Source organism: Bufo gargarizans, chromosome 2 (genome assembly GCF_014858855.1).
Source record: "Bufo gargarizans isolate SCDJY-AF-19 chromosome 2, ASM1485885v1, whole genome shotgun sequence".
Lineage (NCBI taxonomy): Eukaryota > Metazoa > Chordata > Amphibia > Anura > Bufonidae > Bufo > Bufo gargarizans.
The window spans coordinates 153677653-153702207 of record NC_058081.1 but is presented as its reverse complement, the minus strand read 5'-3'; the positions used below and the strand labels follow the sequence as shown (position 1 = coordinate 153702207).

General features: G+C 42.6%; 1 protein-coding gene across 1 annotated transcript in view; it reads left to right on the top strand.

Annotated features, from left to right (window-relative positions):
• Window positions 1-24251, top strand: part of DTWD1 (DTW domain containing 1) — a 28301-nt gene extending 4050 nt beyond the window's left edge. Inside the window, exons 3-5 of the mRNA XM_044279614.1 lie at window positions 3063-3206; window positions 5023-5275; window positions 23841-24251. Coding sequence (XP_044135549.1) covers window positions 3063-3206; window positions 5023-5275; window positions 23841-24070 — 627 coding nt within the window. The 3' untranslated portion in view covers window positions 24071-24251. The remainder of the gene's footprint in view (window positions 1-3062; window positions 3207-5022; window positions 5276-23840) is intronic.
• The last annotated feature ends 304 nt before the right edge of the window (window positions 24252-24555 follow it).

The following is a 24555-nucleotide window of genomic DNA, read 5'->3' as shown; positions in this document are numbered from 1 at the left end:
GGTCTACACGACGACATTTGTCGCGCGACAGATAGGGCGCAACAGTTGTCGCGCGACATTTTGTTGCACTAATGTCGCGCGACAATTTTTATAATGGCAGTCTATGGTGTCGCACTGCAACATGCGACATGTTGCGCCTGCGACGCGACAGTCGCAGAAAAATCCATCTTGAATGGATTTTCTGCAACTGTCGCAGTCGCAGCATGTCGCATGTTGCAGTGCGACACCATAGACTGCCATTATAAAAATTGTTGCGCGACATTGGTGCAACAAAATGTCGCGCGACAAATGTCGTCGTGTAGACCTAGCCTAAAGGGGGTTTCCCCATAAACAACAATGCTCACCTGTCCATAAATGGCTATGATCACTAGGGCTCTGACCACGGTGAGGCTCAGGGGGTCCCTGAGTCCCCTGTGTGAATGGGGCAGTAGTGAGCATGCATGGCCACCGCTCTACTGATATGGGACTGCCAAGTATAGCACTAGGCTGTGTCCGTCAGTCCTGTAGAAGTGCACTGCTGTTTCATTCACACAAGGTTTATGGTAAAGACCCTTATATTTCATTTATTAATCACAGCAGTGAATCCAAAAAGTATTACAACTATAAAGGAATGACTGATGCATACACTTAAAAAAAAGCTGCACCAGAAAAATATTACAAAAACTGCTAGTATGGTTGCAGTCTTACACTAGTTTCACATAGTCGGGCAGAAGATGTGCCAGTAAAACTTCCAATACATTTAAGGCTACTTTCACACTTAGCGTTCGTCGGTCCGCTCGTGAGCTCCGTTTGAAGGAGCTCACGAGCGGACCCGAACGCAGCCGTCCAGCCCTGATGCAGTCTGAATGGAGCGGATCCGCTCAGACTGCATCAGTCTGGCGGCGTTCAGCCTCCGCTCCGCTCGCCTCCGCACGGACAGGCGGACAGCTGAACGCTGCTTGCAGCGTTCGGGTGTCCGCCTGGCCGTGCGGAGGCGTGCGGATCCGTGCGGATCCGTCCAGACTTACAATGTAAGTCAATGGGGACGGATCCGTTTGAAGATGCCACAATGTGGCTCAATCTTCAAGCGGATCTGTCCCCCATTGACTTTACATTGAAAGTCTGGACGGATCCGTCCGAGGCTATTTTCACACTTAGCTTTTTTTTTGCCATTTTAATGCAGACGGATCCGTTCTGAACGGAGCCTCCGTCTGCATTATTATGAGCGGATCCGTTCAGAACGGATCCGCCCGAACGCTAGTGTGAAAGTAGCCTAATGAGGCTTTAAATGAACCAGAAATTTGGTTGATTTTTTGCCCTAAACTTAGCCAACAAATAAGTCTAAAGATATGCAAGATTTATCATCCAGCATCAGTCTCAGTTTAGTACTGTGCAGTCTGAGTTTGCACTAAAGAGTATTAGTAAATCTGCCCCATAGTCTTTATTTGGTGTTTATGCCTGGCATTATTTTTTTGTGTTGCATTTGTGTGAGTTTAGCAAAATGCAGCATGCTCTGGGTATGGTGATTTAGGCCCAATGCACATGACCGTAGGTGTTTTGCGGTGCGAAAACATGGATTCACAAAACACTGATACCGGCTTGTGTGCATGGCGTTTATTTTTTTCACATCTATAGAAATGTTCTATCCTTGTTTGCAAAACAGACAAGAATAGGACAGGACGGAGCGGACATACGGATGCGAACAGCACAGTCTGCTGTCCCCATTTTTTTGCAGTTCCCTTGAAATGAAAGGTCATACATTCGATCCACAAAAAATGCCGATCAGATGCGAAACAAGAATATGGTCTTGTGCATGGGGCCTAATTTAGACATTTTTCGTTTTTTTACCTTGGGCATCTCTATGGGAGTTGAAAAACACCTGTATAAAACTTTACAATTAGCCCCTTGTATACCGGAGGTTATTTTGTTTTTGCGTTTTTGTTTCTCTTCACTATTTTCATGGAGCAATAACTCCTATTTTTCCGTTCAGAGTCATATGAGGGCTTGTTTTTTGCAGGGTAAGTTGTACTTTCTAATGCCCCCATATAATATGGGATACAGTGTAGTCGGAAGCGGGAAAAAAAAATCCCAAAAGGGGTGAAATTGGAAGAAATACTCAATTAAGCCACAGTTTTATTGGTTTTGTCCCATAAAACTTAAAGGCTTAAATTACCGCTGTTGACATTATTGCCAGTCGCAGACATTACCTGCAGACCTCTGCTGTTTCAAACAGCAGAGGTCTGCCGAGTATGACACCCGCTGCCTGCGGGCACCATTTTTAAAGAACCTCCCAGCGCTGTACATGTATGGCGCTGAGAGCCTAATGGTTAAAAAGCACTAAAACATTGCTGCTGCGAAGATGCTAAAAATGCATGCCGTATTTTTGCCATACAAAAAAAGCTTAATCGTACATAATGCTGTCAGTGTCATCTAATATATTCCAGAACTGTAAGGGTTACATGGCATCTTAAATCCATGTGACCCCCAGTAGTGCTGGGAGTTCAGGCCGGGTGCCACTCTGCGAGTCCGCAGGAAGACACTCACTTGTCTGAAAGGGGCCTATATCTGGATATGAACCTCAGACCCAGATTGTTCAATGGTAATTCTTTAGCTGGCCAATTTCTGCGGGCACTGTTGTGGTAGTAACTTGTCTGAGCACTGCTGCATAGGTCATATGATCTCTTCTATTCATACTGCTATGTGGCTGGTACGGATAATGCTCTGCCGATGTTTTTATTATGCTGTCACTTCTCTTTGTCCCATGCTACTTCATAGTCATAAGAATGAAGAGGCGTTGGTATCACCACGGTGTAGCTACTACTTGGATTTACTTAAGAAAAAGTCTGTTGTTGGTTCAACTTCTTGTGACAGTTCAAGGCTGTCATTTGCACTGCTAGCTTTGGTCCCTATGTCAAGCAAGCCATGCCAAGCTGTCCCATAGTAATAACTAAACTTGGTTTGGGTGATGTGCCCAGGATGTTAGTGAACCTTTATCTGAAAAATATTTTGGTGTAATTTCCTTCACTGGACGCAGGACACCCCTGTAATATGTAATATAGAAAATCCATTATTTCACATTTTAGCTTCCTGTGAAAATTGATATTATTAAACATCCGAATGAAACCGATGGCAAAAGTACCGCTGCCCATGCAAAACTGCTGGCGCATGAAGATGTAACTATCTACACATACCCATCTATTCCAGACTACGACAAACAGATTAATGAAGTAAGTTAAATTTTGGATTATAAAGTAAAAACACGTTTTGATGAATACAAAAAAAAAAAATGAATGTTGTAATCCAGATTTACTTAAAGTGTAACTGGCGTTTCATTTTTTCTACCCTAATGGTATAGTACATCCTGCTGTATAAATGCTTTTGTGCTTTAAAATTACAGCCGTCTCCTCTGTGATATAAACAAGAGACGGGGAGAGCACTGCCCTGAGTGTCTGGGCTCAGGCAGAAAGTGGAGGTGGAAGGGCTGCTTTAGATGGTGATATCTCCTGAATGGTAGCAGCTGGAAACATGAAAACGAGCTTGTTCGAAAGCTGACCAGAATGACAGCTAAAGTCAACAGAGGAGAAATCACTGTTAGAAATCGAGTTGGGAATAATGGAGGGTAAAATCTGCTTTTACTTTCACTTTCAGCTTAATTCACAGCATCCCGGTTTCTTTCAGTGATATCTTCCCCTGTACTCAACATATTGCTGTCATTCTGGTATTGTCTGAAAGCGTGGAATGTCATCTTTCAGCAAATACAATCTCTACATACTCTCTACATGCATACTACAATCACATATATCTAGCTGGTATCAAACCAGAGATATGAGCAGCTAAAGAAGACCCCCCCTTCCCCCCTGTCAGTGTGGAGAAGATTGAGGGAACAGCTGCAGAAGTTGAGAAAGATATATGGAAATGTGTGTGACATTATCATTAAAGATGAGCGAATTTCCGCTTTTGAAATTCATTCACACTTCGTTTGGTGGTAAAAGGTGAATTGCGTTATGGATTCCGTTACCACGGACCATAACGCAATTCTATGACGGAATGCATAGCAGAATGCTTTTAGAGGCATTGCGTCATAATAGATGTCTATGGGCTGCAAAACGGATCTGTCCCGTTTCTGTTAGGCAGAGGAGTCCTCTCCTGCATAACGGAAACGGGACGGATCCGTTATGCAGCCCATAGACTTCAATTATGACTGAATGAATAATGGAATACCTCTAAAGGCATTCCGCTATGCATTCCGTCATAGAATTGTGTTATGGTCTGTGGTAACGGAATCCATAACGCAATTCACCTTTTACCACCAAAGTGTTAAAAAATTTCAAAATATAAAAAATTCGCTCATCTCTAATTATCATCAATATAGTGACCCACATAATAAAGTTGCGGTTTTTTAACACACAGTGAACACCATAAAATAATGTAAAAATAGATTTTTTTTTAATCTTTCCCCCTTAAAATAAATTAATATAAGTTATTTAATACACTATATATACACCCCAAAATGGTTCCTAAATAACCTTTTAATGTGATTATTAAGACTCTAAAACAAATGCTTACGGATTTCATATAATTGCAGGGCTCGTCTCTGGTTAGCTGTGTGTAAGAGGATACACACTGCTCTGTATTAGTGGGGGAGGTTATCTGCATTCTGATTGGTTTTGTCTGTCTCTGGTTAGCTGTGGTGAGAGGATACACACTGCTCTGGGGTAGTGGGGGAGGTTATCTGCATTCTGATTGGTCCTGCTAGTTCATGTGAGGAGAGCATAGGGTTATGGGAAGTGAGGGAAATACATGATGTCCGCAAGGACATGGCAAAGATCATCACAGGAAGTGCAGCAGAGGCCATCTTAGGAAGATGCTGAAATAGAGGCACAGAGAAATAAGGTTGCTAAAGACTGAATACAGACATCAGAAAGGTAAAATTAACTGAAAAATAAAGCGTCTTGAATATCTTCGCTTGAGCTTCACATATGTTAGGAATTTCATTTTTTGTAGTGAAATGGCAGTTACACTTTAACATGTTCATCTTTTTAGGTTGTACTAGTATTTCCCTCTCCAAACGCAGTCTCGCTCAAGGAGGGGCTTGAGTATCTCACTCAATATAATCAGAACAAAGACTTTACTGAACCAATTACTAAACGTCCGAGACTAGATCCTGACACTAGTGACGGTGAAGATAAAGACATGAAGAGTGCTGGTGAAGAAAACAACCACTTGAAGAAAGTTGTGTTCATAGATAGCACATGGAATCAAACAAGCAAAATCATATCTGATGAACGGCTTCAAGGTAACAAAGTAATATTATTGGATTGTAAATTAATACATTTTGTCTCCAATTGATGGCTGGTCTAAGTTTACAGTGGAAAATCCTAAATTATTTCAGAATAATTCCAGAGATATTTGATGACTTTATAGCCCTACCTACAGAAAGGTATTATGGAAATATGCTGCAGAATGCCTTGAGGCGACCCTTTAATTCCAGATAAAAGTTCCACATTAAAACAACCACTATTCCCAATCTTCAACATGCTGTAACAGAGAACCGCTACCCTAAACTATTATATAATACCAAACGCAATCCATAGCTTGCTTGTTCCCTTAAAATGGTTTATTTTATTGAATACAATGAAAAATACCCCTAAAATATACTGTGATAGGATAAATTGAGAATTACTACCCTCGGACATCCGATAAATTACAGCCTTTAAATGACCTAGATCTACGGCATGTAATAACTAACAATATAGCACTGTCTATATATAATACCGAATACGAGATCCAAAGAGAACCATCAGCATTGGCAGCGTTTTAATTCATAAGCACTACAGCACTGTAGTACTGTGGTGCAATGTTACTTGCACAATAATAGATAAAAACTATTCACAGAAAAGTAATTCACAGAAATGCACTGTAGCCCATATTCTCATTTAATCCCCATGTTAGCGTACCCAATCTGAAGATTCATTTGCTCTCCAATTGAGTCAACTTCTTCATCAAATCTCCACCCCTCGATCCCAGTGGATTTGGTTGATGCCTCTAAATCTAAGTAACTTAGAGTCACACTGATGGTGGATTTTAAAATGCCTTTAAATTTTTTCAAACTGGCACAATCATCTATGGTCTTTGCCTTTTCTATGTCTCTGACATGTTCCCATGCTCTAATTCTAAATTCTCTTGCGAGTCTGACATAAATTTTATTACACGGACAAACTGCATAATAAATGATTGATGAACAGGTGATATGTTGTCTGATCTAAAAAAAAATTCTGGCCATTATGATTTTTGAAAGTTCTTACTTCTCTCTATATTTTGGCACGCTTACAGCGTCCACAAGGGAAGCATCCACCTCTACTTTTAATTTTACCAAACAGTGTCTTAATTTGTGGTACATAATGACTATGAACCAACATATCCTGCAAGTTTTTAGTTCGTCTTGCCGTTACCTTAGTCAGACACATGTCTACTTAAGAGTGGGTCCATCTTCAAAATGTCCCAATATTTATGGAAGATATTAATAAATTCTCTTCATTCTGCATGGTATTCCGTTATAAATCTGGTTTCTACTTTACCTTCCATCTGTCCTGATATATTGGGGGCACAATAGGGTTTGTCTGGGGGTCTTTTTAGCCCTGCTATAACCCCTTTTAATCTGCCTATTGCTATATCCCCTTTCTCTAAATCGATTTTTCAAGTTCTCCGCTTGCTCTTCAAAATTGGTATCCGTGGAGCAAATCCGTTTGAGTCTCAAGAAGTTGTCCACTGGTATGCCATTGATTGTTGACCAGAAATGAGCCGAATCTGCATGGAGAAGAGAATTGACTGCTGTGGGTTTTCTGAATACATTCGTCTCCAATTTTCCTTCTGTCGTCGTTTTAATCTTAATGTCTAAAAATCAACCTCCTCTGCAAACTTATAAGTTAGTTTCACATTGATGCAGGGGTGTGGAATTCTTATCGCCCGACACCCAGGACATGCAGTTCCGGGCGCCGGGCAGGTAGTTTGTGCAGGCAGCTTAGCCCTGCGGGCAAGTAGCAGGGCTAGGGTTGTGCCGTGTTTTCCTCTAATACACAGCCCGGTGCAGCAAGTCCGGGCTGCTTACCGCAGTGTTATCAGCGCTCCTGTGCAGGCCGGAAGTCGGGGGCGCCACGGGCCGGAAGTCAGCTCCCAGCGGAGGCACACGTTAGTCAGCGGCTGTAGTAGGAGCTCCTGACATGGTGGCAGCCCGTGCCGTGATAGATAGCCCAGCAGGTAGTGTGTGTGGTGACTGCTCTGGGTCAGCTATGCTCTGCTGTCAGGCTGCCGCTCTGCTTCTTCTCCCTGGCATTGAAGTGTCAATAGGAGTGCTGCCAGGTTCCAACTTCCAGCCACTCACCCTCCATGAATAGGGGGGAAGGGGACTTCCCCATACTGGCATGTACATCAAGGGATTCACTGCCCCAGTATGGCCAGTGCTCCAGACTAAAAAAAAATCCTGGTAGCCATTGGCTCCTGAACTGAAAAATTTAGGAGCCAAATCAAATTGTTAGTCGCCAAATCGAAACCGAATCAAAATTTTGGTATCGTGACAACGCTACTCCGATCAGATCGGCATAGGGTTGTTTTGATACCAAAATTTTGATTCGCTTTCATCACCATAAAAAAGTATTGCGATACTCAATACCGCGCAAAAAAAAAAACGCCAAAAAAAGCCGCATGCATTTTGCATTTTATGAAACATTCGGCCCATAATAGAACAGTCCTATCCTATTTTTTGGGGTGACAAGGTGACTAAAAAATGGTGAATGCTCACCGCATAGGAGATATTTTTTCATAATTTAATAGTTTGGACAGCGCTGTGTAATATGTTTATTTATTCTTTATATATTTTATATGTAAAATTGGGAAAGGGGGGATTTAAACTTAATATTTTAGGGTACTTTCACACTAGTGTTTTTCTTTTGCGGCGCAGAGTTCCGTCCTAGGGGCTCAATACCGGAAAGGAACTGATCAGTTTCATCCCTATGCATTCTGAATGGAGAGCGATCCATTCAGGATGCATCAGGAGGTCTTCAGTTCAGTCATTTTGACTGATCAGGCAAAAGATAAAACCGCAGCATGCTACGGTTTTATCTCCGGTGAAAAATACTGAAGATTTGCCTGAATGCCGGATCCAGCATTTTTTCCCATAGGAATGTATTAGTGCTGGATCTAGCATTCAAAATACCGGAATGCACCCGCACTAAATCCGGACCCATTCACTTCTATGGGGCTGTGCACATGAGGGGTGATTTTCACACATCACTTGTGCGCTGTGTGAAAATCGCAGCATGCTCTATGTTGTGCGTTTTTCACGTAACGCAGGCCCCATAGAAGCTAATAGGGCTGCGTGAAAAGTGCAGATGCGGTGCGATTTTCACGCATGGTTGCTAGGATGAAAATCTATTCACTATATTATTTTCCCTTATAACATGGTTAGGCTACTTTCACACTTGCGCTTGATCGGATCCGTTCTGAACGGATCCGATCATATTAATGCAGACGGAGGCTCCGTTCAGTACGGATCCGTCTGCATTAATAACTTAGAAAGAATTCTAAGTGTGAAAGCAGCCTGAGCGGATCCGTTCAGACTTTCAATGTAAAGTCAATGGGGGACGGATCTGCTTGAAGATTGAGCCATAGGGTGACCTCTTCAAGCGAATCCGTTCCCATTGACTTACATTGTAAGTCTGAACGGATCCGCTCGCCTCCGCACGGCCAGGCGGACAGCTGAACGCTGCAAGCAGCGTTAAGCTGTCCGCCTGTCCGTGCGGAGGCGAGCGGAGCGGAGGCTGAACGCCGCCAGACTGATGCAGTCTGAGCGGATCCGCTCCATTCAGACTGCATCAGGGCTGGACGGAGGCGTTTGGGTCCGCTCGTGAGCTCCTTCAAACGGAGCTCACGAACGGACCCATGAACGCTAGTGTGAAAGTAGCCTTAAAAGGGAAAATAATGGCATTCTTTAATACAGAATGCATAGTAGAAGGTCAATATAATAAACAACACCCCAGTATGATAAACATTGGTGGCGTAGTGCACCCCCCAACACCCCAGTATGATAAACATTGGTGGCGCAGTGTGCCCCCCCCATCACCCCAATATAATAAACATTGGTGGCGTAGTGCACCCCCCCCCCCCAACACCCCAGTATGATAAACATTGGTGGCGCAGTGTGCCCCCCTCAATATAATAAACATTGGTGGCGCAGTGCGCACCCCCCCCCCCCCTCCCCAACACCCCAGTATAATAAACATTTGGGGGCGCAGTGTGCCCCCCTCAATATAATAAACATTGGTGGTGTAGTGCACCCCCCCCAACACCCCAGTATAATAAACATTGGTGGCGCAGTGCCCCCCCCCCTCAATATAATGAACATTGGTGGCGCAGTGGGCAGTGCCAATGAGGGTTAAAAAAATAAATTAATTAACTCACCTCCTCCAATTGATCGTCTCCTGTTCTTTCTTCAGGACCTGTCAAAGGACCTGTGGTGACATCACTGTGCTGATCACATGATACATCACATGATGCATCACCATGGTAATGGACCATGTGATGAGCTCAGTGACATCACCACAGGTCCTGAAGAAAGAACAGGAGACCGGCAGCTACGCGATCAACTGGAGGAGGTGAGTTAATTTTTTTAAATTATTTTTTTAACCCTCATTGGGGGGGGGGCACACTGTACAGGGAGAAAGAATCGAATGAGTCACTAAGTCGGATCTTTAGTTCTTTTCACCTGTGACTCATTCGATTCTTTCTCCCTGTACTTGTCAGTTTCTCAGAGCTGCTAGTGTTTGCCTCAGCTCTGATTGGTTGGTGGGCGGGGAGGGGAGGGGCTGGCAGAAGCAGCTTCCACTCTAGGATCAGATTACACTGCTCCCGAGCCTCTCCCCTCCCTGCTGCCAGCGGCTCTGCTATTGTGTGCTGTGACGGAGCTGACCTGAGAAGAACATCGGCGGCGGCCGGGGCAGAGAACTATCAGCTCCTGTGCCCGCCGCTGTTCTACTGCAGAGCTGCCGCGGAGGGTCTAGTCGCAAATGGCGACAAGACTAAAAAGTATTGTCGCCATTTGTAAATTGTAAGTCGCATTGGCGACCATTTTGGTCGCCATCTGGAGCCCTGATGGCATGTACATTAAAGGGATTCACTGCCCCAGTATGGCATGTACATTAAAGGAATTCACTGCCCCAGTATGGCATGTACATTAAAGGGATTCACTGCCCCAGTATGGCATGTACATTAAAGGGATTCACTGCCCCAGTATGGCATGTACATTAAAGGGATTCACTGCCCCAGTATGGCATGTACATTAAAGGGATTCACTGGCCCAGTATGGCATGTACATTAAAGGGATTCGCTGCCCCAGTATGGCATGTACATTAAAGGGATTCGCTGCCCCAGTATGGCATGTACATTAAAGGGATTCACTGGCCCAGTATGGCATGTACATTAAAGGGATTCACTTAACTATGGCTTTGATTTAAAATTACTTTTTGTATCAGGACAAGTAGATTGTCATGAGGGACAAGTAGATTGAGACCCCGCTTTAGTCCTTCGACAAGTAGTTTTTTTTATTTTTATTTCCACACCCCTGTGATGTTATTGTCATTTAATTGATTCATCAGTATCTCCAATTCTTCCTGGGGACCTTCCCAAATGAAGAGGATACATAGGACATCCATATTTGTTTTTTAATTATATTTGGGATGGTATCACCCAAGAAACATTGTGCCACAGTGCTGTAGTGCCTATGAATTGAGTAGTTACCTATGCTGATGGTTCTTTTTGGATCTTGTTTTCGGCATTATATATAGACAGTGCTATATTGTTAGTTATTACATGCCGTACATCTAGGTCATTTAGAGGCTGTCATTTATCGGATGTCGGAGGGTAGGAATTATCGATTTATCCTATCACAGTATATTTTATTGGTATTTTTAATAGTTTTTATTAAAATAAACTATTTTATGGGAACAAGCAAGCTATGGATTGCGTTTGGTATTATATAAAAGTTTCACATTATCTGGGGAATGGAGAGTTCATCTGGTGCCCTTCATTTCACCTGCTAGGTTGGGAATCTCGAATCCCAATTCGAGAGCAGCGTTTGAAAATAGGAGAGTGTCTCGTCCGCTGATGCACAGTGTGCAGCTGCAGCCATCTTTGGTGACAGAAGATTGGCCACCTGTACTTTTAATTCCCCAGCAATGTGAGACTTATAAATCAGCTGTTTACCCATTTCCCCCACCCTATACAGCTGTTGCTGTCCACTGTGACTAATAGATTCAGATCTATTGCTGGATAATGTGACAAAGTAACATATGGAGCATTGCCTACATGGACCACTGCTTTACTGTCTGGCCTATGGGTACGTTGTTTGCATATGATCTAGGCCTTCCAGCACTTACCTGGTGTTGTATTCTTTGTTTTATTTTATACAAGCTGGAGTCATTCAGGTGGCAACATCTATGTAAAACACATTGACTACCATGCCTAGGCTATTTTCACGCTCGCGTTTTGTGCGAATCCGTCATGGACGGATCCTTTCAGATAATACAACCGTCTGCATCCATTCAGAACGGATCCGTTTGTATTATCTTTAACATAGCCAAGACTGATCCGTCTTGAACACCATTGAAAGTCAATGGAGGACGGATCCGTTTTTTTATTGTCAGTGAAAAAGAATCCGTCCCCATTGACCTACAGTGTGTGTCAGGATCCGTTTGGCTCAGTTTCATCAGACGGACGGCTCCAGAGCAGAATGGATACTGAGCTGATGCATTCTGAGTGGATCCTTTTCTATTCAGAATGCATTAGAATGCAAACTGATCAGTTTTGGACCGCGTGTGAGAGCCCTGAACGGATCTCACAAACGGAAAGCCAAAACGCGAGTGTTAAAGTAGACTTAGACTAGGGTTATATTATATATAATCTCCCTGCTTAATTAAAATAAATGATAGGGGGAGATTTATCTCCCTGCCCCTAATTTGTAGCACAAAAAAGTTGCAAACTTCATACAAAATATTGTTGCAAGTGGCGTTTTTATGCCACCCTTCCCACCTGCATGGCGGTAAAAGGAAGGACGTCCCACAGCCGCAAAAAATGTATCTTATTTTTCGACAGTTTTCAAGTGCAAATAAAGACAAATCTGCAGCAGCTTTGAGCTGTGTAGATTTCTGCTTAGGCGTACAGACAGCAAGAGGATGCACTTAATATAATAGGAGGCATGCACCTCGTTATAAATTAGGCGCCTCCTCGACAGCCCAGGGGATATTAAGAGAAATGCAGAAAGTTAATTTTGTATACATTAGGTATGCATATAAATATCATTAAAAAATGTTTTGCCCGGGGCTCGACAAATCCCAGGCGCCAGGTCAATCAGGAATTTTGTCCTGGCGCCTGGGTATTTGCCCCTACTTGAAAATAGGCCCAGCACACAGGCAGCCAGGCGCAGCCACTGGAGCATTAGAGGGACTTTTTATCTGGCAAGAAATTCTGAACTAACTTAGTGGCCGGAAATACCGGAGGGCATAGCGGGAGAACGGACCGGTGCCCAGGGATAATAGTAAGTGCAGTGAGATCCCCGGGCGCCGCTCTCCATGTCTGTATTCTTAGTTCATAGTGTCATAATCGGTGAAAGGTCCTCTTTAAGAGGTGTTATTTTTGTTGCTGAAAGCGCACGCGTCATAGCAACCAATGACGGCGTGCGCTCCTGCACTCAGCAGGATGCCAGTCCGGTATCTCACGGACCATGTTCCACGGACATCTGCATGAGGCTTTACTGCCAGCACCACCTTCAGCAGTTTCACTATGATCATAACGAGATAAAGATAAAAGCCCATATTTAGTATGTTAAGTATGTGCCAAAATTTAGACACATTTATTATTCAAATGTGCCAAAAAGAATGGCTTGTTTTAAAATATTTTGATATTTTCAGCTTTTTGAGCTAGAATGAAGCTGAAGTCCTCAATTTAGGTGGAAATAGTAGTGCATATTAGACCACTTTAGAGTTGGTCTAAAGTTTTTGGTGGACAAATTTGTGGTACATGTGGATAGATTGTCAGTTTAACCACTTCAACCCCGCTAGCTGAAACCCCCTTAATGACCAGGCCACCTTTTACACTTCTGCACTACACTCCTTTCACCGTTTATCGCTCGGTCATGCAACTTACCACCCAAATGAATTTTACCTCCTTTTCTTCTCACTAATAGAGCTTTCATTTGGTGGTATTTCATTGCTGCTGACATTTTTACTTTTTTGTTATTAATCGAAATGTAACGATTTTTTTGCAAAAAAATGACATTTTTCACTTTCAGCTGTAAAATTTTGCAAAAAAAACGACATCCATATATAAATTTTTTGCTAAATTTATTGTTCTACATGTCTTTGATTAAAAAAAAAATGTTTGGGCAAAAAATGGTTTGGGTAAAAGTTATAGCGTTTACAAACTATGGTACAAAAATGTGAATTTCCGCTTTTTGAAGCAGCTCTGACTTTCTGAGCACCTGTCATGTTTCCTGAGGTTCTACAATGCCCAGACAGTAGAAAACCCCCACAAATGACCCCATTTCGGAAAGTAGACACCCTAAGGTATTCGCTGATGGGCATAGTGAGTTCATAGAACCTTTTATTTTTTTGTCACAAGTTAGCGGAAAATGATGATTTATTATTTATTTATTTTTATTTTTTCTTACAAAGTCTCATATTCCACTAACTTGCGACAAAAAATTCTAGGAACTCGCCATGCCCCTCACGGAATACCTTGGGGTGTCTTCTTTCCAAAATGGGGTCACTTGTGGCGTAGTTATACTGCCCTGGCAATTTAGGGGCCCATATGTGTGAGAAGTACTTTGCAATCAAAATGTGTAAAAAATGGCCTGAGAAATCCGAAAGGTGCTCTTTGGAATGTGTGCCCCTTTGCCCACCTAGGCTGCAATAAAGTGTCACACATCTGGTATCGCCGTACTCAGGAGAAGGTGGGGAATGTGTTTTGGGGTGTCATTTTACATATACCCATGCTGGGTGAGAGAAATATCTTGGCAAAAGACAACTTTTCCCATTTTTTTTATACAAAGTTGGCATTTGACCAAGATATTTATCTCACCCAGCATGGGTATATGTAAAATGACACCCCAAAACACATTCCCCAACTTCTCCTGAGTACGGCGATACCACATGTGTGACACTTTTTTGCAGCCTAGATGCGCAAAGGTGCCCAAATTCCTTTTAGGAGGGCATTTTTAGACATTTGGATCCCAGACTTCTTCTCGTGCTTTAGGGCCCCTAAAAAGCCAGGGCAGTATAAATACCCCACATGTGACCCCACTTTGGAAAGAAGACACCCCAAGGTATTCAATGAGGGGCCTGGCGAGTTCATAGATTTTTTATTTTTTAGAAAGTTAGCGGAAATTGATTTATTTTTTTATTTTTTTTTTCTCACAAAGTCTCACTTTCCGCTAACTTGGGACAAAAATGTAAATCTTTCATGGACTCAATATGCCCCTCCCCGAATACCTTGGGGTGTCTTCTTTCCAAAATGGGGTCAGTTGTGGGGTGTTTGTACTGCCCTGGCATTTGAGGGTCTCCGCAATCATTACATGTATGGCCAGCATTAGGAGTTTCTGCTATTCTCCTTATATTGAGCATACAGGTAATGAGATTTTTTTTTTTTTCCGTTCAGCCTCTGGGATGAAAGAAAAAAATGAACGGCACAGATTTCTTCATTCGCATCGATCAATGTGGATGAAAAAATCTCTGCCCAAAAAAAAGGAGGGGAAAGGCGTCTGCCAGGACATCGGAGCTCCGCCCAACATCCATACCCACTTAGCTCGTATGCCCTGGCAAACCAGATTTCTCCATTCACATCAATCGATGTGGATGAATAAATCATTGCCGGGATTTTTTATTTTTTTTATATACAAAGTGTTTGCCAAAGCATAGGAACGCCGCCTCCTCCTCAGCTCGTATGCCTTGGCAAACGTATCTTTTACTGCAGAGTAGAAATCTCGTCTTGCAGCGCCGCATACACCGACTTGCGTGTAATCTGACAGCAGCGCAATGCTTCTGTCAGAATGCACATCAGTGCTGCAGCTAGTCGATCGGTTGGTCCACCTGGAAGGTAAAAAAAAAAAAGAAAAAAACCAGGCCGCAACGCAATAATTTTATTAACTTTGGAACAGAACATATAAACTTTAACTTTTTGAACTAAACATTAACCTTTTTGCTTACTGGTGTTTTTTTTTTTTTTTTTACCTTTATAGAACAAACCTCTCCTTCCCCATGGGTCAATGTGCAAAGCGCAAATCGCCCAAAGATGTGGCGAAGTGCGTTATGCACTTTGTCCCAGGTGAAAGGAGACGTTTGCAGCAGCTGTGAGTGAATGGGCCCTAATAGCCCTGTGTGCCTGTCCTGGTGAGATGTGATCCCTATGCTAGGTGTACCTGTGTGTGGTACTTCCGGAAACACTCTCCAAAGCATAGGGCAGGGTGGTCAGGACAGAAATAGCGGGTGTCACGCCTTATTCCACTCCTGCTACAGACACAACATCTTTTTCGGGGTGACGGTTGGGTTGAGGTACCAGGAACGACATTGGGGAAATGTCGCTCGTGTAGACGGCTAACTACACTGGTGGATGGGGCCACGGAACCTCCTGGGTACAGGAGGTTCTCGATGATCTCTTCCTGAAATTTGAGGAAGGATCCAGTTCTCCCAGCCTTACTGTAGAGAACAAAACTATTATACAGAGCCAATTGAATCAAATATACAGACACCTTCTTATACCAGCGTCTGGTTCTGCGGGAAACTAAATACGGAGACAACATCTGGTCATTGAAGTCCACCCCTCCGATCTGAAGGTTATAGTCGTGGACTGAGAGGGGCTTTTCAATGACACGGGTTGCTCGCTCAATTTGGATTGTCGTGTCTGCGTGAATGGAGGAGAGCATGTAAACGTCACGCTTGTCTCTCCATTTCACCGCGAGCAGTTCTTCGTTACACAATGCAGCCCTCTGCCCCCTTGCAAGACGGGTGCTAACGAGCCGTTGGGGGAAGCCCGCGCGACTAGTTTGCGCGGTGCCACAGGCGCCAATCTGTTCTAGAAAAAAATGCCTAAAGAGGGCCACACTTGTGTAGAAATTGTCCACATAAATATGGTACCCCTTGCCGAATAAGGGTGACACCAAGTCCCAGACGGTCTTCCCACTGCTCCCCAGGTAGTCAGGGCAACCGACCGGCTCCAGGGTCTGATCTTTTCCCTCATAGATCCGAAATTTGTGGGTATAGCCTGTGGCCCTTTCACAGAGCTTATACAATTTGACCCCATACCGGGCGCGCTTGCTTGGGATGTTTTGTTTGAAGCCAAGGCGCCCGGTAAAATGTATTAGGGACTCGTCTACGCAGATGTTTTGCTCTGGGATATACAAATCTGCAAATTTCTGGTTGAAATGGTCTATGAGGGGCCGAATTTTGTGGAGCCGGTAAAAAGCTGGGTGGCCTCTGGGACGGGAGGCGGTGTTGTCGCTAAAGTGCAGGAAACGCAGGATGGCCTCAAAACGTGCCCTGGACATAGCAGCAGAAAACATGGGCATGTGATGAATTGGGTTCGTGGACCAATATGACCGCAATTCATGCTTTTTAGTTAGACCCATGTTGAGGAGAAGGCCCAGAAAAATGTTAATTTCGGAAACTTGGACTGGTTTCCACCGGAAAGGCTGGGCATAATAGCTTCCCGGGTTGGCTGTTATAAATTGTGTGGCATACCTGTTTGTTTCGGCCACAACTATGTCTAAGAGCTCCGCAGTCAAGAACAGCTCAAAAAATCCCAGGGCCGAACCGATCTGAGCTGTCTCAACCCGAACTCCAGACTGGGCGGTGAAAGGGGGAACTACAGGTGCGGCTGAAGTTGGGGACTGCCAATCAGGGTTTGCCAGCGCCTCTGGGATTCTAGGGGCTCTACGGGCCCGTCTTTGCGGTGGCTGCGACGGGGTCACTACAGCTTGTGCCACCTTACCAGCTTCAACTGCCCTTCTGGTGCTCGCCACTTCACCAGGTTGTACGGCAGTGCTGGTACTAGGTCCAGGGAGGGCTGCGCTGCTGGTGTATGCCTCACCACGTAATCCGACAGCGCCAGCCCCACTCTGCTGCTCTTGAAGCGGATCCTGCGCAACCTGTGGTCTAGCGACACGGGGCCGGGTACGCCTGGTGCTGTCAGGGACCTCAGCCTCCTCGTCCGAACTTTGGGTCAGAGAGCCACTGCTTTCTACAGGTTCGTATTCTGACCCGCTAGATTCATCAGATGAGGGTTCCCATTCCTCATCCAACAAGGTCAGAAGCCTGTAGGCCTCTTCAGAAGAATAACCCCCTGTTTGACATTTGGGCAACTAAATTTAGGGGTATTCCCTGACACTACCCAAGAAAAAAAAGCAAGCCTGTCTTACAAATGGGAGGCTAGCGAAGTACCGGAGGCCGCTGCGGTTGATAAAAAATATCAAAACTGATTTTTTTTATCGCCGCAGCGCGTGTAAAGTGGATGTGCAGTGATCAAAAAAATATATATTTTTTGTCACTGCGGTGGGGCGGGTGTGGGCGAACGCACGTGTGGGCGACCGATCAGGCCTGATCGGGCAAACACTGCGTTTTGGGTGGAGGGCGAACTAAAGTGACACTAATACTATTATAGATCTGACTGTGATCAGTTTTGATCACTTCCAGATACTATAAAAGTACAAATGCTGATTAGCGATACGCGAATCAGTGACTGCGGTGCGGTGGGTTGGGCACTAACCGATCCATAAACTACCTAACCAAGGGGCCTAAACTATCCTAAAACCTAACGGTCAATACCAGTGGAAAAAAAAAAGTGACAGTTTACACTGATCACTTTTTTCCTTTCACTAGTGATTGACAGGGGCGATCAAAGGGTTAATTGGGGTGCAGGGGGGTGATCTGGGGCTAAAGTGTGGTGTTGGTACTACTCACTGTAAAGCCTGCTCCTCTGCTGGATCCAACCGACGAAAAGGACCAGCAGAGGAGCAGGGCAGCCATATAACAGATCATATTTACTAATATGATCTGCTATGTGGCTTCTGATTGTTTTTTTTTAAAATCATCAGCTTGCCAGCCGCGATCATTGGCTGGCAAGCTGATAACGCGACCCCCCCTTGACGAAATGCCGGCCCGAACTGCGCATGCGCGGGCCGGCAAAGCGCGTCATCTCGCGAGATGACGCGTATATGCGTGACTCTGCGCAGGGCTGCCTCCTCCGGACCGCACATCTGCGTTAGACGGTCCGGAGGCGGTTAAGATGAGCTAACAAATAAATGGTGTAAACTAGATTTATCATCCAGTTTCAGCCACTTGGCATATTTTAAGACTTAAGTTTACTGTGTCTACAAATTATACAGGGTGAGTAAATCTGAACCATAGTGACTAGTTTGATAAGAATTTAGTTGAGCAAGTATTAATGAGCTGTCAAGAGTTCTGAGAAGAGGGCTGCACATGGAGACGTCAGCAGTTCTCTGATGGAGTCACTGTAAAACAGAAAGCCTGCTGGTTTGCAAATACACTTAAAATGAAAGCTGTATCTGTAAAACTTTAGAAAAAAAATTGAAACATTTTTAGACACAATAAGTAAAATGCAATAATAAAAGTGGTCCAGAATGGTTAAAGTAAACTTTAGAACCTATGTATTATAATGCTATAACACTAAGTCATGTTCATGTAAGTTCCGTCATACTATGCATGATCAGTCACGGTCAACAGCGACCCATTCTCTGTACCAGTCGGATCACAGTGACTGAAACTAACTGTTCAGACGTTTTATGACATATCTTATTGGCATAGCCTAAAAGTCATTTTTGGGACAATGTATGTTGCACACTTTATGCTAAACATTGGCTCTTTGGTTCGGTATCCTTCTTCTGTGTTTATATAAAGTTTTACTTGAAGCAAAAGTCAAAACCTATTTAAATTGTGTACTTTTTCTGATCAGTAACTTTGTGTTGCATTTAAACCTTGAGAAACGTTTTTGCATTCTTAATCTAGATTGCATGTTTCAGAATTAACAATCTCTGCATCTGACAAGAGCGAGAGGCGACAGACATAGTGTAAGATATAGGAATGTGAACACTTGTGTTTGTTTTCTTTACATACAGTTATGCTGCTTTATTGGCCATGAACTGTATGACTTTGCTTTACATACTTTGATGAGATTGAGGATGATGGTTACATCTGTATTGGAAGTATACAAATATAAAATCATGAAAAGGAGAACCGAACTGAAATATTCATCACAAGGGACAATGATTTATTTTTGCAGCCTGCCCCACACATGTAAAAACTGGATTGATTTAACATCTGCTATTTACCATTGTTTTTTGTTTAACCAGCGGTGTTCAATTTTTCTTGTTTTGAGACCGTGCCATGTGTATTACCCTACAAGAATGTGCAATGCCCTCTTTAGCTAAGACAGTAATCAATAGTTAGTGGTGCTGAGGACTAGTTTATCGCAATCTAATGAAGTAAATGGACAGATAGTGGATTATGGTAAATCAATTATTTAAAGTGGCCCTCTGGTTCAAGAAAGAAGAAAAAAACATTAACCCTTACATGGTGTCATCCTTTTTGTCTGCAGATCTGCCAGTTCTCAGGCTGCAACCACTTTTTAGGGTCCATTCACATGTCTGTAGTGCATTGTGGATCTGCAAATTGCAGATCCGCAATACACCTGGCCGGCACCCCCATAGAAATGCCTATTCTTGTCCACAATTGTGCTCTCCGCACTGATTCCATCTCCATAGAGAATGAATGGGCCCGCACCCGTTCCGCAATTTGCGGAACGCATGCGGACCCATTATTACGGACGGCACTTAGACTGTTCATTTGGTAGCCCAGGACACTTCCTGCTGCCCTTGGATTGGTCCGTACTGCTCATGTGAACAGTGCTGGTCAATCCAAGAGCAGAGCCGGAGAAGTAGGACGTTTCTTGGGCTACCAATGCACAATGTGCACCAGTCTGAGAAATGGTGTGGCAGAAGAGGAGCCTGAGGATTAGCAAATCTGCAACTAAACAGATGAAAACGAGGTCGCTGCATTCTATTTGTTCATTAGTTAATTTTTAACTAATGAACAACATTTTTAACTAACATTTTATTTTAAATATATATTTTTTTTTTTCTGGACTTAAAATTGATGAGCTGTCCTTTTAAAGGGAACTTCCTGGAAATATCTGTATTTCAGTTCAGGGTAAACTAGTAAAAGAAAATGAAATATGTATTTTTTTATTTTATTTACAAACCTAGGGAGGTAAGCGCAGGAAAAAAATACTTTAAAATTACAGCATCCAATGCGAAAATGATATTCAGTTTGGACCCCCATCTGTCATACATTTATGACAACCCTGATGCAGATACGGGAAAAAGTACTAGACAAAATAGCGCAATATTCTGCACTATTATTTTTCCGGTAAAATAGCACAGTGCGGGTAACCAAACTGCCCCCATTATAATCAGTGTAGGCCATTTGTGATGATCTGTCACTGATGTTGTTTTACTTTTTGTATTTTTTTGTATTTTTATTTTTTTCCAATTCAAATGTGAACAAAGCCTAAAATAGTATTGATCCTTAAGGAGTTTATTAACACCCTGGGGATCAATACCGTTTTAGGTGTGGTTGTCATTTGAATCTACATTTCCAAGTCTAGAATGTTCTTGTTTGCCAGTGTTAAAGGGCAGCAGAAGAGGTTAATGTGAAAGTGATTCTAGTCAGTTAATAAGATGGCTCGCAAGCTGTTTTTGTTCCTAAAGATTACATGTACAAATCCAGTGCATGCAAAACAGTCTTGGTAAGCATAGGAAATAATTTGAAGTCAGCCAAAATTAGTATTATTTTTGCTGTTCAAATAAACATAAGAAGAATGTAGAAACAAGAATGTGTGGTTTTCCTGTCCAGTTTTGCTTTTCATACACAAAAAAAAATCTTTAACCCCATACTTGCCATTTAAGGTCATAGTCGCAGAACTGCCTTTGTGGCACCTGATTATTTACTGTGCTGAGAAAAAGTATCTGCCCCCTTCTCTTTTGTTTCGGAATACTTAACACCCTTGAATGTTTCAGATCATCAGATTACTTTTAATATTAGAGAAAGTTAACCAAAATGCTGTTTTTAAATGCCAATTTCATTTTTCAAACCAAAAATGCTGTTCATCCCTACCTGACCTTTGGTAATCTGTCACCAGTGACCTTCCTATCCAACTGTTTCCATAGACACATTGCTGTGGTTCACCTGACTCAAATGTTGTTTTAATTTTGTTGATCCGAGTCTCAACTCCTGAGTTATAATATGTTTTCTTAATATGCAAATTAGGCCTCTGGTGTAATGAGGGTGTCACCATTGCTCTTGGTTCACCCAAGCTCCACTCTTTTTTTTTTTTTTTTTTTTTACGTTTTTTTGTCGCCAGCTCCTCCCTAGCTGCTTACCTACTAGTAGACCCTGTCAGTCAAAGCAGCCAAGGACGAGATGACCACGTATCATAACTCGTAAACTGAGGCTCAGATCAACACAAGACAAAAGCGCTTTAATCAAGTGAGCAACAGCTAAGTGCCTATGTATATTTTTCTGAGTTAGCATTTTCATTTTTCGATCCCTGTCTACCTGGAGCCATAACTTTTTTATTTTTCTGTTTATATTGCCTATTGAGGGCTTCTTTTTGCTGGACAAGTTGTGCTTTATATTGTCAATATTTAATATTGCATAAAATGTAGTGGGAAACAGGAAAAATTCTAAATGAGGTGGAATAAAAAAATATAATAACATTTTGCCACAGTTTTACAGGTTTTGTTTTTATGGCGTTCACTATGCAGTAAAACTGACTTTTTGTAATGTATTTTTTTTACCTTTATTGCTCCATGTTCATGCCGCTCCTTTTTTAATTTCCTGAGATGCATAACTGTTAAAAACCATAGTAACCATTTCTGGCAATGTGAAGCTGGCTAGAAAGTCTTAAAAAGGAGCGCACAATGCCACACACTAAAAAGGATTCAAATACGGAAACAAAGTAATTTCACCAAGAGAGCATTGACTTTTTATCCAAGAGGTCACAAAAGAACCCAGAAGAGCACCTAGAGCACTGCAGCTTTCACTCAGTTAGGGTCAGTGTACACGATTCCACTATAAGGCCACATGCACACTATTTTTGGTCCTTTTCCCATCCACATTTTTTGCAGTTCAGATGCATTCATTCAAAAAATGTGCAGCTGTTCCACAAATTATAGAACATGTCCTATTCTTGTCCGTTTTGTGGAGAACAAGGAAAGTGGTAGATGTACAGGTCTGGTAATCATGTTTTGGACCACAAAATACATACGGTCATATGTATGGGGCTTAATAAAGACAGTGGCCAAAAATGGCATCTATGTGACAGTTGCAATGCCCAAACCACTGCTAACCAAAAAGAACACAAATGCTCCCCTCCATTTGCCAGAAAAATATCTAGATGACCCCCTAGGTTTTTGGGATAATATTCTGTGCAACTTTTTGGAAGACGTGGGTCTAATTACATCTGGCGTAAACGTAACATAGCTCTCCATCATAAAGGCATGATACCAGCAGTCAAATGTGGTGGTGGCAGTGTGATGGTCTGGGACATCTTCGCTTCTACAGGACCTGTACAACTTGTCATAACTGATGGAACTATGGAAGGGGACAAATACTGCTTTCTATCAGAAAATCCTGTAGGAGAATATCTGAGACCTTAAGCTCAAGCACACTTGAGTTAAAGGTGCTTTTACATACAGATGTTTGCTGCCATTATACTGCATGTTTGTGTTTTTAGCAGTGTTTATTGCACCTTTTTTGCAGTATAAATGCTAGCTTAAGTTGTTAGCTAAAGGTCTGTGGGAAATATTAAATGTGGACCACAAACAAAAATGCAGATGATCAAAAAAAAATTTTTTTGGGTGGTAAGCAAAACTGCCAGTGCAGAATTTGTGTGTGTAGGGCCCATTATACAACAAGACATTGATCTGAAGCACACAAAGTAATCCACCTCTAAATCAGTCAAAAGAAACAAATAATACAAACTGAATATGATTCCCACCCTGTAGCTACAGTTAAACGAGATTCCAGGACTCCAAGATGATATTATGCAATTTTCGGTTTGATGGACCGCCATCAAACTGTAACAACACAATATATGAAGAAGGAAACATACAGTGTAGAAAAGCTAATGTATGCATGTTCAATAATCAAGAAATGTTTAATCGTGGGGCAGCTACTTTAGTGCGGTTAAGACAAGAGGTCAAGGAGAAGGAAAAAAAAAGAAAATAAGATTTACCATGCATTTCATGTATTGCGTTAGATTTTTATCAGTACATTGTTATTTTATATTGGCTGTTAAAGGGAGTCTTTCACCTAATCTGAGCATTTTAGACCGCTCAGATCAGGTTATAGACTCTTTGACCCTCATTACAATCGTACCTTTCTCTTCTGTGTCTCTCGTCCACATAATGAAAATAACACTTTTTAAACTTATGCAAATGATCTTCTGAAGGTGCCCAGGGGCGGCGTTACTGGGCGATGTGCCCAGAAAAACACACCTCCAGCCGGCGGACATCACAAGCGGCACCAGAGGACTGCGGGCTGGGAACTGGCCTGCGCATGCGCCGTCCGGCTGTCTTTAGTTGGGTTAAAGAGTCTATAGCCTGATCTGAGCGGTCTAAAACGCTCAGAATAGGTGAAAGACTCCCTTTAACACAGCAATCATTCTTGTCAGTCCCCGTATATACTGTAATTTTTATTTATTGTATGTAATAAACCAACATTTTGTTTTCTGAATTATACTAGGGTTGGTGAGTGTTGGATTAACTGAAAGAAAAACATGCTTTTGGCGACATCAGAAAGGATCACCTGACACTTACCTTTCAACAATAGAAGCCATTTATTACTTTGTGGTAGACTTTCACAAACAGATTCTAGAAAAGGACTACAACGGTGAATATGACAATCTGCTCTTTTTCTTCTCTTTTATGTACAAACTCATAAGAGATGCCAAGCAGGCTGCTGGAAAGTTGTAGTGCACTTATTATAGGCAAGTATTTTAGGACTTGAAGGATCATATCATGACCAACTTAAATATAGAGGTATTGAATTTATATTTTATCTCTGTTGGGAATAATGTAGAAAATTCCAGTGGAAAAAGGACTGCCAAATAAATTCAGATTTCTTTATGAACAATAAAACCATATATTTTTTTATTCTTTACCTCTGCTGTGTTGTTTTCTCTCCTTCTATCGCAGGCGAGATGATCTCGCACACTGTCATACAACTTTGATAACTCCTGCCCTCTTGGATGCCTGTCATTGCTACATTATACCAATCAGGCATAATACACTGCAATAAAATGTAGTGCACTGCAGTACACTGTAATGATTTTAATGTAGCCCCTTCACGACATGGCGATTTTTCTCCTCACCCATGACAGCACCCATGCGAGTAGGACCTCCCATCAAAGAGTTGAAAGCTAAAATGGTTCACACCCCCACCACACCACAAATACTGA